Source organism: Haliotis cracherodii, unplaced genomic scaffold (assembly GCF_022045235.1).
Source record: "Haliotis cracherodii isolate W230 unplaced genomic scaffold, xgHalCrac1.p SCAF_12, whole genome shotgun sequence".
In the NCBI taxonomy this organism is placed as follows: Eukaryota; Metazoa; Mollusca; class Gastropoda; order Lepetellida; family Haliotidae; genus Haliotis; species Haliotis cracherodii.
In genome coordinates this window covers 32,985,648-33,002,378 of record NW_027266267.1, presented here as the reverse complement: position 1 = coordinate 33,002,378, position 16,731 = coordinate 32,985,648, and the positions used below count along the sequence as shown (strand labels likewise).

General features: G+C 40.4%; 1 protein-coding gene across 1 annotated transcript in view; it reads left to right on the top strand.

Annotated features, from left to right (window-relative positions):
* The window catches only part of LOC139458363 (follistatin-related protein 1-like), a 51,314-nt gene that overhangs the window by 20,596 nt on the left and 13,987 nt on the right, over window positions 1–16,731 (top strand). Inside the window, exons 4-7 of the mRNA XM_071239771.1 lie at window positions 9,192–9,407; window positions 11,549–11,686; window positions 14,726–14,867; window positions 15,503–15,615. Of these exons, the coding sequence (XP_071095872.1) occupies window positions 9,192–9,407; window positions 11,549–11,686; window positions 14,726–14,867; window positions 15,503–15,615 (609 nt within the window). The remainder of the gene's footprint in view (window positions 1–9,191; window positions 9,408–11,548; window positions 11,687–14,725; window positions 14,868–15,502; window positions 15,616–16,731) is intronic.

Sequence of the window (16,731 nt, the reverse complement as noted above, 5' to 3'; positions counted from 1 at the left end):
ACTTAGCACTAAGATCGTTGTGTGCAAGTGGAGCGTGATGGATGATATCAGAGTATGGAATCAGACTTAGCACTAAGATCGTTGTGTGCAAGTGGAGCGTGATGGATGATATCAGAGTATGGAATCAGACTTAGCACTAAGATCGTTGTGTGCAAGTGGAGCATGATGGATGATATCAGAGTATGGAATCAGACTTAGCACTAAGATCGTTGTGTGCAAGTGGAGCATGATGGATGATATCAGAGTATGGAATCAGACTTAACACTAAGATCGTTGTGTGCAAGTGGAGCGTGATGGATGATATCAGAGTATGGAATCAGACTTAGCACTAAGATCATTGTGTGCAAGTGGAGCGTGATGGATGATATCAGAGTATGGAATCAGACTTAACACTAAGATCGTTGTGGGCAAGTGGAGTGTGATGGATGATATCAGAGTATGGAATCAGACTTAACACTAAGATCGTTGTGTGCAAGTGGAGCGTGATGGATGATATCAGAGTATGGAATCAGACTTAACACTAAGATCGTTGTGGGCAAGTGGAGCGTGATGGATGATATCAGAGTATGGAATCAGACTTAGCACTAAGATCGTTGTGGGCAAGTGGAGCATGATGGATGATATCAGAGTATGGAATCAGACTTAACACTAAGATCGTTGTGTGCAAGTGGAGCATGATGGATGATATCAGAGTTTGTAATCAGACTTAGCACTAAGATCGTTGTGTGCAAGTGGAGCGTGATGGATGATATCAGAGTATGGAATCAGACTTAGCACTAAGATCGTTGTGGGCAAGTGGAGCGTGATGGATGATATCAGAGTATGGAATCAGACTTAACACTAAGATCGTTGTGGGCAAGTGGAGCGTGATGGATGATATCAGAGTATGGAATCAGACTTAGCACTAAGATCGTTGTGTGCAAGTGGAGCGTGATGGATGATATCAGAGTATGGAATCAGACTTAACACTAAGATCGTTGTGGGCAAGTGGAGCGTGATGGATGATATCAGAGTATGGAATCAGACTTAGCACTAAGATCGTTGTGGGCAAGTGGAGCATGATGGATGATATCAGAGTATGGAATCAGACTTAACACTAAGATCGTTGTGTGCAAGTGGAGCATGATGGATGATATCAGAGTTTGTAATCAGACTTAGCACTAAGATCGTTGTGTGCAAGTGGAGCGTGATGGATGATATCAGAGTATGGAATCAGACTTAGCACTAAGATCATTGTGGGCAAGTGGAGCGTGATGGATGATATCAGAGTATGGAATCAGACTTAGCACTAAGATCGTTGTGTGCAAGTGGAGCGTGATGGATGATATCAGAGTATGGAATCAGACTTAGCACTAAGATCATTGTGTGCAAGTGGAGCATGATGGATGATATCAGAGTATGGAATCAGACTTAACACTAAGATCGTTGTGTGCAAGTGGAGCATGATGGATGATATCAGAGTATGGAATCAGACTTAGCACTAAGATCGTTGTGTGCAAGTGGAGTGTGATGGATGATATCAGAGTATGGAATCAGACTTAACACTAAGATCGTTGTGTGCAAGTGGAGCGTGATGGATGATATCAGAGTATGGAATCAGACTTAGCACTAAGATCGTTGTGTGCAAGTGGAGCGTGATGGATGATATCAGAGTATGGAATCAGACTTAGCACTAAGATCATTGTGGGCAAGTGGAGCGTGATGGATGATATCAGAGTATGGAATCAGACTTAGCACTAAGATCGTTGTGTGCAAGTGGAGCATGATGGATGATATCAGAGTATGGAATCAGACTTAACACTAAGATCGTTGTGTGCAAGTGGAGTGTGATGGATGATATCAGAGTATGGAATCAGACTTAACACTAAGATCGTTGTGTGCAAGTGGAGCATGATGGATGATATCAGAGTATGGAATCAGACTTAGCACTAAGATCGTTGTGGGCAAGTGGAGCATGATGGATGATATCAGAGTATGGAATCAGACTTAGCACTAAGATCGTTGTGGGCAAGTGGAATGTGATGGATGATATCAGAGTATGGAATCGGACTTAGCACTAAGATCGTTGTGGGCAAGTGGACCGTGATGGATGATATCAGAGTATGGAATCAGACTTAGCACTAAGATCGTTGTGGGCAAGTGGACCGTGATGGATGATATCAGAGTATGGAATCAGACTTAGCACTAAGATCGTTGTGTGCAAGTGGAGCGTGATGGATGATATCAGAGTATGGAATCAGACTTAGCACTAAGATCGTTGTGTGCAAGTGGAGCATGATGGATGATATCAGAGTATGGAATCAGACTTAACACTAACATCGTTGTGTGCAAGTGGAGTGTGATGGATGATATCAGAGTATGGAATCAGACTTAACACTAACATCGTTGTGTGCAAGTGGAGTGTGATGGATGATATCAGAGTATGGAATCAGACTTAACACTAACATCGTTGTGTGCAAGTGGAGCGTGATGGATGATATCAGAGTATGGAATCAGACTTAACACTAAGATCGTTGTGTGCAAGTGGAGCATGATGGATGATATCAGAGTATGGAATCAGACTTAGCACTAAGATCGTTGTGGGCAAGTGGAGCATGATGGATGATATCAGAGTATGGAATCAGACTTAGCACTAAGATCGTTGTGGGCAAGTGGAATGTGATGGATGATATCAGAGTATGGAATCGGACTTAGCACTAAGATCGTTGTGGGCAAGTGGACCGTGATGGATGATATCAGAGTATGGAATCAGACTTAGCACTAAGATCGTTGTGTGCAAGTGGAGCGTGATGGATGATATCAGAGTATGGAATCAGACTTAACACTAAGATCGTTGTGTGCAAGTGGAGCATGATGGATGATATCAGAGTATGGAATCAGACTTAACACTAACATCGTTGTGTGCAAGTGGAGTGTGATGGATGATATCAGAGTATGGAATCAGACTTAACACTAACATCGTTGTGTGCAAGTGGAGTGTGATGGATGATATCAGAGTATGGAATCAGACTTAACACTAAGATCGTTGTGTGCAAGTGGAGCGTGATGGATGATATCAGAGTATGGAATCAGACTTAACACTAAGATCGTTGTGTGCAAGTGGAGCATGATGGATGATATCAGAGTATGGAATCAGACTTAACACTAACATCGTTGTGTGCAAGTGGAGTGTGATGGATGATATCAGAGTATGGAATCAGACTTAACACTAACATCGTTGTGTGCAAGTGGAGTGTGATGGATGATATCAGAGTATGGAATCAGACTTAACACTAACATCGTTGTGTGCAAGTGGAGTGTGATGGATGATATCAGAGTATGGAATCAGACTTAGCACTAAGATCATTGTGTGCCTGTGTGCCCACAACTGGTACCTCAACACCCTATGACCCTTAACACAAGCATCAAACCCCACTCCCTCACTCACTCTAATCCTGTTCTAACACCACTGCTGTCATTTAGCTGGAATATTGCTGATTGCGGCATTAAACAACAAACAAACAATCTAACGCCAGTCGTGATTTTGAACCCATGGTCTGTTCAGAGAACGAAAAACACATCCGAAAAACAAGCCACAGCAAGCGCTACACGATTCAAATTGATCAGCACTCTATGCAAGATGAACGTCAATTAGATACTGTTATTACACATCGATTGGGTTATCAGTCAACATCATTTCCCAATTACCTCAATCAATCCGAACTACAGTCGTTGTTTGCATATTCAATCACACCACCAGCCACGCTCATATTGTGACTTTCCCATACTCAAATTAAATGTAAATATGCCCGCTGTCAGACAAGTTTATGCCAAGAATCAATAACATTGGTAGGACTTTCATTGCAGTGCAATTTCCGCAGTCTCGTTTTGTTGCAAGATCTTTTGATTCAGCCCCAAAATCTATAAACCATTATTACGTCCTATTTTGTCGATGATTTATAGTGGAAGGGCTATTGTTTTTAGCCTGGCAGAAGTATTAGAGTATTGGCTCTGTGATTTGCATTGATTTAAGTGCTTACCCGGTATGAGGAATAATATTGTTGGGGCTGATAGATTTATGCATAAAGCTGATTTCATAGAGAACTTGCGGAATGGTAGTGTTGAAATTTTGGTTTCACAGTGACATTGTTGCAGAAATACTTAGGGTTAGAAATAACAAAATAACAACAGCAGTTTGGCATCATTGTCAAGCTGTTTTTGATATTTTTTTATTTTTAAGATATTATTGTGCCTAGCTTTCATAGTTGGAATTTAGTGATTTTCAGATTTTCTTAGGTCAATACAGAATTTTATCAAAACTCTTTGGTTTGAAATGGTAAAGTTATACAAATTCTGTATTTGACTGAAAAAATGCAGACAGTCAATTTATTTAGTAGCAGGCAGTTTTGCATGAATAAAGTATAAAACAATATCATTCTTGAAAAAATAGGTATCAGGTGTTTCTTTCTTTGTTGGCTTTTATTCCGAACACACTCATGTGATGTACATGATGAAGGACAAGATGATCACCTGTATGCATTAGCTGTGTGAATTCATCAGAGATGGAGATTCAGTGTAATATGGCCAGAGGTAACTTCTTCTTACAGTGGCAGGTCATTGACATGTAACACAACATGGTAGTCCTCTTCAATATATTTACAGTTTTAAGAAAAACAGAAGCATATTTGAACTTGTTTTAAAAAAAAAATTTTTAAGAAAATTAATCTCAAATCAACCATGATAATATTTCTCCTGATTACAGTTCTGCATATGGATCTTGGTATTGTGACAACATGGACAAGGAGGTTCTCTACAACATCACAATATTGTTTACTTACGATATAGTTTTTTGACTACCCACTATATACAACAAAGCAATTTTTCCCCAAACTTATATCCCAAAATGTGGGTTGTATGTTATACTCAAGTGCACATTCTACCCAAGAAAATATCAGTATCTGAAAAATAGATTTTGTAACAGGTCTCCAATTTTATTGTGTCAAACAATATATTCCCCAACATGTATCCTGCGGAGAGAACTAACAGTACAAGTTTTAGTTTGAGTGTTGAGTTAACCTTGAAGGCCATGCGATACAAAGGTGTGAAACCTGTATGAATGCATTCCTGCGTAAGCCAGCATTCTCAGGAACTGTGAATACGGAGTCACTGGAGTGTGACCCATATTTCATAGTGGAAGTGATTGTTGTAGAACTGACGCCTTTGTAGTAGAGTAGTTCATCTCATATGCTGAGCTGTTCACGTAAACACTGTATGTGTGTTTCTGACATGGTTTCTTCAGTGACTGGATTTTCTTTTTGACATCGGTACAAAAAGTGTATTTTATACAAAAGTCTTAATAAAACGTATTGTGGGAATTTAAGTAAAGGAGTCATGATAATATCAGGGTCATTCTGCATGGCGTGACACTAGAGGAGACTATAAAGTTTGTGTGTTTGTTGTGTGACGCCACCCTCAGCAATATTCCAGCTACAATATAGCAGCCTAATCTGAACCAGACAATCCAGTGATTAACATCATGAGCATCAATCCATGATGTTGAGATATGACATGCAATTAACCAATTCACTCAACCTGACCACCAGAGCCACTTAATTGCCTTGACTGACAAGAATAGGTTGCTAGGGAACTATATTCTATCCCAGAACCCCACATTGGGAGGGGGATGGGCACAGGGACTTGGCAATGGCAAGTTTACTCTTGCAATAGTGTTGTGCTGGAAAATATACAGTGTTGTAGGGCTGTGATGGGCACAGGGACTTGGCAGTTGCAAGTTTACTCTTGCAATAGTGTTGTGCTGGAAAATATACAGTGTTGTAGGGCTGGGATGGGCACAGGGACTTGGCAGTGGCAAGTTTACTCTTGCAATAGTGTTGTGCTGGAAAATATACAGTGTTGTAGGGCTGTGATGGGCACAGGGACTTGGCAGTGGCAAGTTTACTCTTGCAATAGTGTTGTCCTGGAAAATATATACCGTATTGTAGGGCTGGGATGGGCACAGGGACTTGGCAGTGGCAAGTTTACTCTTGCAATAGTGTTGTGCTGGAAAATATATACCGTATTGTAGGGCTGGGATGGGCACAGGGACTTGGCAGTAGCAAGTTTACTCTTGCAATAATGTTGTGCTGGAAAATATATACAGTATTGTAGGGCTGGGATGGGCACAGGGACTTGGCAGTAGCAAGTTTACTCTTGCAATAGTGTTGTGCTGGAAAATATATACAGTATTGTAGGGCTGGGATGGGCACAGGGACTTGGCAGTAGCAAGTTTACTCTTGCAATAGTGTTGTGCTGGAAAGTAAATACTGTATTGTAGGGCTGGGATGGGTAACTTGGGTATTCGGGTCTGGAGGGTCCTGAGTAGGACCCGGGTACCCACAGTGCTACCCGGACCCGAAATTCTAAAAAAAAGAACTTTATAAAAGTATCCTAATTTTGAACTAAATATTATTTTCCCAATTTGCCTGCCAAGAACACTTGATTCTAAGTTTGAGAACTTCCTGCATTCACTACCAATCAATATTTTTGAGCAATCAGGAAGGAGTTACTACAGAACTCTAATGCCCTGGGCTTGTTCCATGATGTGGCCTCAGCGTTTAGGATTGTCGTCAGTCTATGTTGGAGCATTAGAGTTACGATTGTCTAGGTGCTAAGATCACTTTGTGGAACAGGGACCTAGTATAGACTCTTCACTGCAGATCAGAGTTAATTTTCTACGTTGCATAAATTTATCAACTTTTTTATTACAAAAAAATGTGGATTTGATGTATATAGACAGCTCTTCATCAGGTTCCTACTGTTTATTGAGATCCATAGCCTGTTAATCCGATGTTTTATGCATTATTTAGCCTCCCACAAAGTTCAGCATCTTTACTGCTTCCAGTTTGTGCCAAGTTCTTCCTTATTCCACTTGGTTGTAATAATGTTGATCAGTGTGTGATATTTGGTTGCTGGAGTTGTCTCCCTTGTGTTACTATCTCACATCAGTGAATGCAGTGTTCAGTTACATGAGTTTGTAAACTATTTTATGTCAGGATTTAGATGATTGCATTCAATGAAATATATATGCAAAATAAATTCAGTTAATATGTGTGCATATATCTCCAAACCTATTTACCACCTATTCTCTGTCGACAAAACAATCTTATACTCTAACAGTGACTTAAGACCGTTATAGTGCTAAGACATAATCTAAAATATGAAAGCAGTGACTTATGACCTAGAATACAATACTATAGCAGTGACTTATGACCTAGAATACAATACGATAGCAATGACTTATGACCTAGAATACAATACTACAGCAGTGACTTATGACCTAGAATACAATACTATAGCAATGACTTGTGACCTAGAATACAATACTATAGCAGTGACTTATGACCTAGAATACAATACGATAGCAATGACTTATGACCTAAAATACAATACTACAGCAGTGACTTATGACCTAGAATACAATATTATAGCAGTGACTTATGACCTAGAATACAATATTATAGCAGTGACTTATGACCTAGAATACAATACTACAGCAGTGACTTATGACCTTGAATACAATATTATGGCAGTGACTTATGACCGTTATAATGCTATACTATAACAGTGACTTATGACTGTTATAATGCTATACTATAACAGTGACTTATGACCATTATAATGCTATACTATAACAGTGACTTATGACCATTATAAAGCTATACTATAACAGTGACTTATGTCTGTTAGAGTGCTAAGACCTAAAATCCTATGACTATAGTGCTAAGACTTATAATCCTATGACTGTTATAGTGCTAAGATCTATGATACTATACCATAACAGTGACTTATGACTGTTAGAGTGCTTAGACCTATAATCCTGTGACTGTATAGTGCTAGGTCCTATAATCCTATGACTGTATTGTGTTAAGACCTATAATCCTATGACTGTATTGTGTTAAGACCTATAATACTATGACTATAGTGCTAAGACCTATAATCCTATGACAGTTAGACTGCTAAGACCTATAATCCTTATAATGACTGTTATAGTGCTAAGATCATTTTGTCGTACAGATACCAGGTAACAAGCAGTTAAAATGTTTTGGGAAAATATTCGGATACATAAGTGTTATGGCTGACTTCAAAAAGTTCACAATGTGATGAATAAGCATATATGTAAGGGAACTTTTTTCTCTCTAGTATATTGTGTATTTCGAAGCAGTCTATGTTCATTTAGCTTATTTAGTATGACCTATTTGATCAGGACTATACAACCTGTATTGAGTACAAAAAGCCAAGATGGCGATGTTTTGTTGTGAGACTCAGGCAAGAATGAATAGTGTCAATGAACACTGCTTCACTCCAGGGGAACATTACTTAGTATTGTACAGTGAAACCTCCTTAATCTGGACACTGTTATTCTGGAAGGACCTTGTGAAACATATGTGTAATTGGCTGGTCACAAGGGACCTGCTCAAAAGTTTGATGTTGTGTAAAAATCTTAATTCTTTAGTGTATTGGTGGACAGGGTTAATGGTCTTGCAGGTTTTCCATTTAACAAAATCTAACTTGCCTGATTTCTCAATGTTTTGTGTAGTAACTCGGGGATGTACAGTTAACTACGGTTATAACGAACACGCTTATAACGAACTGACGGATATAACGAACCTACTTTTTTGGTCCCGACTATTTGCTGTAGTTATGCTGTATAAATGCTTTTAAGAACTACGGTTATAACGAACTAAAATTAGTAGCCCCCTTGAGTTCGTTATAACCGTACTTTACTGTATCTAGACCTGTTCAGAGACCGATATTCGGCCCCAAGTCTGCAGCACATGATAATAAAAAAATTCACATGATAATAAAAAAATTCTAATTCCTCAAAATTTATGAAAATATGTACTTTGAAATTATTCAATTTTGAAAAATATCATGGTTTTGTCCCACTGGGGTATGTCTTGAAACTTAAGGAAGTAGGTTTTTTATCCGACATCAATCTTTAGAACTGGTCCCTAGGTTCTCATGATTTGTTCATAATTCTGGAAGTGTGGTGATCTGGAGGATGTTGGACTTGCCCGGAAACAGTATCGTCTGGATTAACAGGGTTTCACTGTAGTTTAGTTTTGTTTTGTTTGATATTTAGTTCATTTTTGTTTGATCAATTATTATTATTTGATTATTTTTTGTTTGTTTTTCTGCACATGTGTATTTAGGTCGCAAATGTGGCACAAAACGGTGTCGAGCAGGACAGCAGTGTTCCACACAGCCTGACGGACAGAAAACTTGCATTTGCCGCAAAGTTTGTAGTCAGAAAAAATTTCTTATGTGCGGAAGTGATGGCCGCACTTACTACAACAAGTGTGAACTGCACAGAATCGCCTGTGTTGAAGGACGCAAACTTAAAATTAAGCACAAAGGAGCTTGTCCAAGTAGGAACCATTTTCACGGTTTTAATTCTGTCAAATTTCTATGTGAAAACAAGTAAAGTAAAGATGACTTGCTTCACACATTCATCTATCTGGCAAAGTATCAGACAATTTTCTTACTTTTCATGTTTTTGTTTGAAGTGGCAAGTTTTGTTAGTGTTGCATAATTCATCTCACTGTGTGCTGAGTGTGTAATCTGATCTTGGCTTAATGAATGTTGATGAGTTTTCCTTTTGGCAGCAGGCAGTGAGTGCTGATATTTTAAACCACTGCTGTTCATGTGGAAAAGTTAAAAATTGATGGACTGAAACATTAAAAGTTTGATTTTACAATCCACAGTATGACGTCACACAATATATGTTTTGTCATCAAACAATCAATGTATGACATCAGACAATTAACTGTATGACATCAGAAAATCCACAGTATGACATCACACAATCATATTTTGACATCAGACAATCCATGTATGACATCAGACAATCCATGTATGACATCAGACAATCCACAGTATGACATTACACAATCATGTTTAGGACATCAAACAAGCCATGTATGACATCAGACAATGAACTGTATGACATCAGACAATCCACAGTGTGACATCACATAATCATGTTTTGTCATCAAACAATCCATGTATGACATCTGACAATGAACTGTATGACATCAGACAATCCGCAGTATGATGTCACACAATCATGTTTTGTCATCAAACAATCCATGTATGACATCAGAGTATCCATGTATGACATCAGACAATCCATGTATGACATCAGACAATGATCTGTATGACATCAGACAATCCACGGTATGAAATCAGACAATGAACTGTATGACATCAGACAATCCACAGTATGACATCACACAATCATGTTTTGACATCAGACAATCAATGTATGACATCAGAGTATCCATGTATGACATCAGACAATCAATGTATGACATCAGACAATGAACTGTATGACATCAGACAATCCACAGTATGAAATCAGACAATGAACTGTATGACATCAGACAATCCACAGTATGACATCACACAATCATGTTTTGACATCAGACAATCAATGTATGACATCAGAGTATCCATGTATGACATCAGACAATCCATGTATGACATCAGACAATCCAGGTATGACATCAGACAATCCACAGTATGACATCACACAATCATGTTTTGACATCAAACAATCCATGTATGACATCAGACAATCCACAGTATGACATCACACAATCATGTTTTGTCATCAAACAATCCATGTATGACATCAGACAATGAACTGTATGACATCAGACAATCCACAGTATGACATCACACAATCATATTTTGTTATCAAACAATCCATGTATGATGTCAGACAATCCACAGTATGACATCACACAATCATGTTTTGTCATCGAACAATCCATGTATGACATCAGACAATGAACTGTATGACATCAGACAATCCACAGTATGAAATCACACAATCATGTTTTGTCATCAAACAATCCATGTATGACTTCAGACAATGAACTGTATGACATCAGACAATCCACAGTATGAAATCAGACAATGAACTGTATGACATCAGACAAATTCACAATCCACAGTATGACATCAGACATTATGATACCTTGTAGGGCGTCTGCCAAACCATAATCCTGTCAAATTTAAATAACACAGTTATTTTTAATCCTATTGAACACATGGAACTTGATAGGATACAGAATAGCTCACAGAATTTTAACATTTAAATTTAAAGACCCGACTATGCTTGTTGTAAGAGGCGACTTAACAGAATCGGGTAGTCAGGCTTGCTGACTTGGTTTGATGCATGTCATCATATCCCAATTGCGAAAATCGCTCATGATGTCAATCACTGGATTGTCTAGTCCTGACTCGATTAACAGACTGCCGTTAGTTGGACTATGTTTAGTCATATGGAGTCATTTTAAGAAATTGTGTTTTCTTTGACTTCTATTAGCAGAATATTTATAAGGTATGCTGCGTTTGAAAAGTAAATTTGAATATTATTTGTATTATGATCAATGTAAACATATTGTGTAGGGAAAGCATTCTGTCTATCTAGACTGTGACACCAGAGACATTTACACCAGCTCTTCTCACATTTGTATGACTGGAGTTATCTCCCCTCTCCCAGGTAATAACGACGTTCCTGTGAACGATGTTGAGAAGAAGTCCGGGAAACAGAATCTGCCCCTGGTGTGCTACCAGGTGGAGAGAGATGAACTGCGGCAGCTGCTCGTGGACTGGATCAAGCGAAGAGTGGTGACTGAAGGTAAGCTATTCATACTGTCGGAAATACAGGGAAAATGCTTCACCTTCACATCAAATTTACACATTAAATATGACTCAGAGGGATGTAAAATCAATATAACTAAAAAACCTATCAAATCAAGCTTATTAGGGCACATCTTCCTGACAGGGCTGACTATGAAGTGACTATAAAGTCCAGTTTCCACGTTTGCCAAACTAGGCTGGAGTTTCAGGATCGATCGTAGCGCCACCAATTGCTATTACGAGTTGTGTTCCTCCTAAGTTCCTCCTATTGACCAATCCGATTTCGTCTCTCATATCACTTGCATTTGCTTCAAACAAGATGGTGGTGCCAAGTCAAGACGATCTGATCGATAATGAAGATCTGTATTGTAATAAAACAGGTCTTACCCCGCAAAGTGCATCAAATCACTTGAGCACCCTGATTAAAAACATGAAGAGATTTGCAAAATATCTGTTGACGCCCAGTTGATGGTACACATACTTTGCAAATCCTGCATTTGATCGAAATCTGCATGTTGAAATCCTGGTTGTTTACGAATCAAATGTCTACTTCGTTACGTGATTTTGATTGGACTATGCAATGACTCGTTAGTCCTGCCAGAATGTAACTCTGGAATTCCAGCCAAGTGCAGCAAGGATGGAAACTGGACTTCGATAGTCAGTTAACTCTCTTGATTCGGGGAGATCAGGGAACCGTAGCTGTAACAAACATGCAGGAAAAAGGTATAGTGTGTCTTTGACTGAGAATGACAGAAGCTATCGGTACCGGCAGAAATATAGTTGAAATAGTTATGAGAACAACATGATCTGGCATATCATTATGCGTGGTGAAATAACAGCGGTAGTACAAAGTCACAATCTGTGTAGTCTTTCTGTGTGAGGTGTTTCCCACTGGCCCTTGTGTCGTTGCTTAAATAATATTTCTTGATTAATTAATATCACAAGCTGCTTTCCAACATCTCCCCCCCCCCTTCAGTACGGGTCTAATATCGGCCATTTGTACCCGATTGATTTCAAAGTGGCTAGTCGACGGCTATCGGATAGTACTGTTTCATTACATTATAGAATTGTGATGTGTCATGTATTAGAACTGATAGAATAATCACCCTAGACTAGGTAGTTATGACGTTTTTGTTCCTAATTTGCGATTTTCCTTTAGAAACAACTAAACAAGGCAAGCGGTGCTGTACAGAGTGTCTGGCCTTGTGTCAAGATATAATAGAATAGTGCATTTCTGACACTCGATATTAATTTATCTAGATCTAATATTTAAGCAACGACACAAGGGTCACACGTGCGTCCAGGATCTATTTATAGCGTCAACGTCCTGCACTGAATACAAAGATTTCTTGTGATAGGCTCAAAGAAATATTGTCTCGGATTGTTGTAGAAAATGGTTTGATAGAGTATTGAACGTGGGTACAAATGACAGCACACTCTTACTTCAGTTAAACACACACCTGTAAATGATACTCATTTTAGCGCAACGGTTTGTGTTTAATGTATTTTATCCAGCATGAGTGTTTTGAAATCAGGACTTGAGTAAAGTTGGCCATTATCACTACTTGACGGGATTATTTACGTTTCATTCGTCCATCACACTGAATACACATGGGGCTAGGCCATATTGGGGTGATGCATGTCTATTTTTAGCATATGAAATGCCGCCATCAGCTCAAGGAGTGAGTGAATATGGTTTTACGCCGCTTTTAGCAATATTCCAGCAATATCAGGGCAGGGGACACCAGAAATGGGCTTCACACATTGTACCCATGACGGGAATCGAACCCGGGTCTTCATCATGACGAGCGAATACTATAACCACTAGGCTACCCGACCACCCCTAGCTCAAGGAAGGTGAAATATTCCCAACTCTGTGTATGAACTTTGCCAGAAGTAACGTTCCGCCCCTAGCTCAATGAAGGTGAAATATTCCCAACTCTGTGTATGAACTTTGCCAGAAGTAACGTTCCGCCCCTAGCTCAAGGAAGGTGAAATAATCCCAACTCTGTGTATGAACTTTGCCCGAAGTAACGTTCCGCCCCTAGCTCAAGGAAGGAGAAATATTCCCAACTCTGTGTATGAACTTTGCCAGAAGTAACATTCCACCCCTAGCTCAAGGAAGGTGAAATATTCCCAACTCTGTGTATGAACTTTGCCCGAAGTAACGTTCCGCCCCTAGCTCAAGGAAGGTGAAATATTCCCAACTCTGTGTATGAACTTTGCCCGAAGTAACGTTCCGCCCCTAACTCAAGGAAGGTGAAATAATCCCAACTCTGTGTATGAACTTTGCACGAAGTAACGTTCCGCCCCTAGCTCAAGGAAGGAGAAATAATCCCAACTCTGTGTATGAACTTTGCCAGAAGTAACATTCCACCCCTAGCTCAAGGAAGGTGAAATATTCCCAACTCTGTGTATGAACTTTGCCAGAAGTAACGTTCCGCCCCTAGCTCAAGGAAGGTGAAATATTCCCAACTCTGTGTATGAACTTTGCCAGAAGTAACGTTCCGCCCCTAGCTCAAGGAAGGTGAAATATTCCCAACTCTGTGTATGAACTTTGCCTGAAGTAACGTTCCGCCCCTAGCTCAAGGAAGGTGAAATATTCCCAACTCTGTGTATGAACTTTGCCCGAAGTAACGTTCCACCCCTAGCTCAAGGAAGGAGAAATAATCCCAACTCTGTGTATGAACTTTGCCAGAAGTAACGTTCCGCCCCTAGCTCAAGGAAGGTGAAATATTCCCAACTCTGTGTATGAACTTTGCCAGAAGTAACGTTGCATGACTTTGAAGCAGTGTGTGGAGCACTCAGTCACAAGTCGGTGGCACCCACCACACGTTTCCGTTTGTGTGGTGTAAGCTGAGCATTCATTATCACCTGTTTTGAGCAACATCTTTCCTTCATCAATTTTTCTTTTACGGAACAGAACTCTCCTAAACCGTTGAATATTTCTTTGAAAAGGTCTGGAACACTGGAGATTTCTATAGGTCAAACACATATACAATGCTCTTGTTCAATGCTGTTGCGTCAATGGTTGCAGGTAGAACATACCAGGCCACGGTTAACCAGATGTTCCTGGAATGTGACCAGGACAAGAACAGCGTTCTTGATGCTGATGAGATGCTCCAGTGTATGGAGAAAGAGGGGACAGACGTCAAGGACACTGACGCACACATTCTCAGGTACAAAGAAACTGTTGATCATCAGAGTAGGGGACACCTGAAAAAGGCTTTATATATTGGACCCATGCCTTTGACTAGACCAACGAGTGAATTCTTTAACCACTGCGCCACTACAAAGAGGTTATTTATGTCTAAAAACTCTTCCGTAGTTGCTGTTTCTTTTCACAGTTTTAATAACAGCTACATTTAGTTAATCAACTGGTGCCCCGAGGAACCCACTTCCTTGATGAGTGAGTTGCGTTTTCTACCGATGTTTTCCAGCAATATCAGAAATAGGCTTCATACATTGTACCCATATCAGGAATAGAACCCAGGGCTTCAGTGTGATGAACAAACACTTGAACCACTGGGCCACCCTCCATCCTTCTTTGTGAAGAATTGTCTCCCTTTCCCAAGGAGATCTGGTTAGAATAGGTCTTCAGCAACCCATGCTTATTGTAAGAGGCCACTCTTGTGGTGAGATCCAGTGACTTGGTCGATGCATGTCATCGTGTCCCAGTGGCTTTGATTGTTGTTCAGTCACTGGATAGTCAGGTCTAGATTGGATTGTTTACATGCCACTGTCATATTGCAGGAAATAGGTGAGTGTGAATGGCGACAAACAAAACATTTATGTGAAAATAATCTTTTTTCAGAGGTCTATGTATTGATGCCCTGATCAGCACTGCATCCGTCAAACACAACTGGGTCCTGACTAAACCAGAGCTGCAGCACCTGCTGGAGCCCAACTTTGTAGCCCCCTCAAAAGGTGAACACTGGGGGTCTCTGTGTGATGGCACTCTGTGTGATGGCACTCTGTGTGATGGCACTCTGTGTTGTGGCACTCTGTGTGATGGCACTCTGTGTAATGGCACTCTGTGTTGTGGCACTCTGTGTGGTGGCACTCTGTGTAATGGCACTCTGTGTAATGGCATTGTGTGTTGTGGCACTCTGTGTGATGGCACTCTGTGTAATGACACTCTGTGTTGTGGCACTCTGTGTAATGGCATTCTGTGTTGTGGCACTCTGTGTGATGGCATTCTGTATTGTGGCACTCTGTGTAATGGCACTCTGTGTGGTGGCACTCTGTGTGATGGCACTCTGTGTTGTGGCACTCTGTGTAATGGCATTCTGTGTTGTGGCACTCTGTGTGATGGCACTCTGTGTAATGACACTCTGTGTTGTGGCACTCTGTGTAATGGCACTCTGTGTGATGGCATTCTGTATTGTGGCACTCTGTGTGATGGCATTCTGTGTTGTGGCACTCTGTGTGATGGCATTCTGTGTTGTGGCACTCTGTGTAATGGCATTCTGTGTTGTGGCACTCTGTGTGATGGCACTCTGTGTTGTGGCAATCTGTGTGATGGCACTCTGTGTTGTGGCTCTCTGTGTAATGGCATTCTGTGTTGTGGCACTCTGTGTGATGGCACTCTGTGTTGTGGCACTCTGTGTAATGGCACTCTGTGTTGTGGCACTCTGTGTAATGGCACTCTGTGTTGTGGCACTCTGTGTAATGGCACTCTGTGTAATGGCACTCTGTGTTGTGGCACTCTGTGTAATGGCACTCTGTGTTGTGGCACTCTGTGTAATGGCACTCTGTGTAATGGCACTCTGTGTAATGGCACTCTGTGTTGTGGCACTCTGTGTAATGGCACTCTGTGTTGTGGCACTCTGTGTAATGGCACTCTGTGTTGTGGCACTCTGTGTTGTGGCACTCTGTGTAATGGTACTCTGTGTTGTGGCACTCTGTGTAATGGCACTCTGTGTTGTGGCACTCTGTGTAATGGCACTCTGTGTGGTGGCACTCTGTGTTGTGGCACTCTGTGTAATGGCACTCTGTGTTGTGGCACTCTGTGTAATGGCACTCTGTGTAATGGCACTCTGT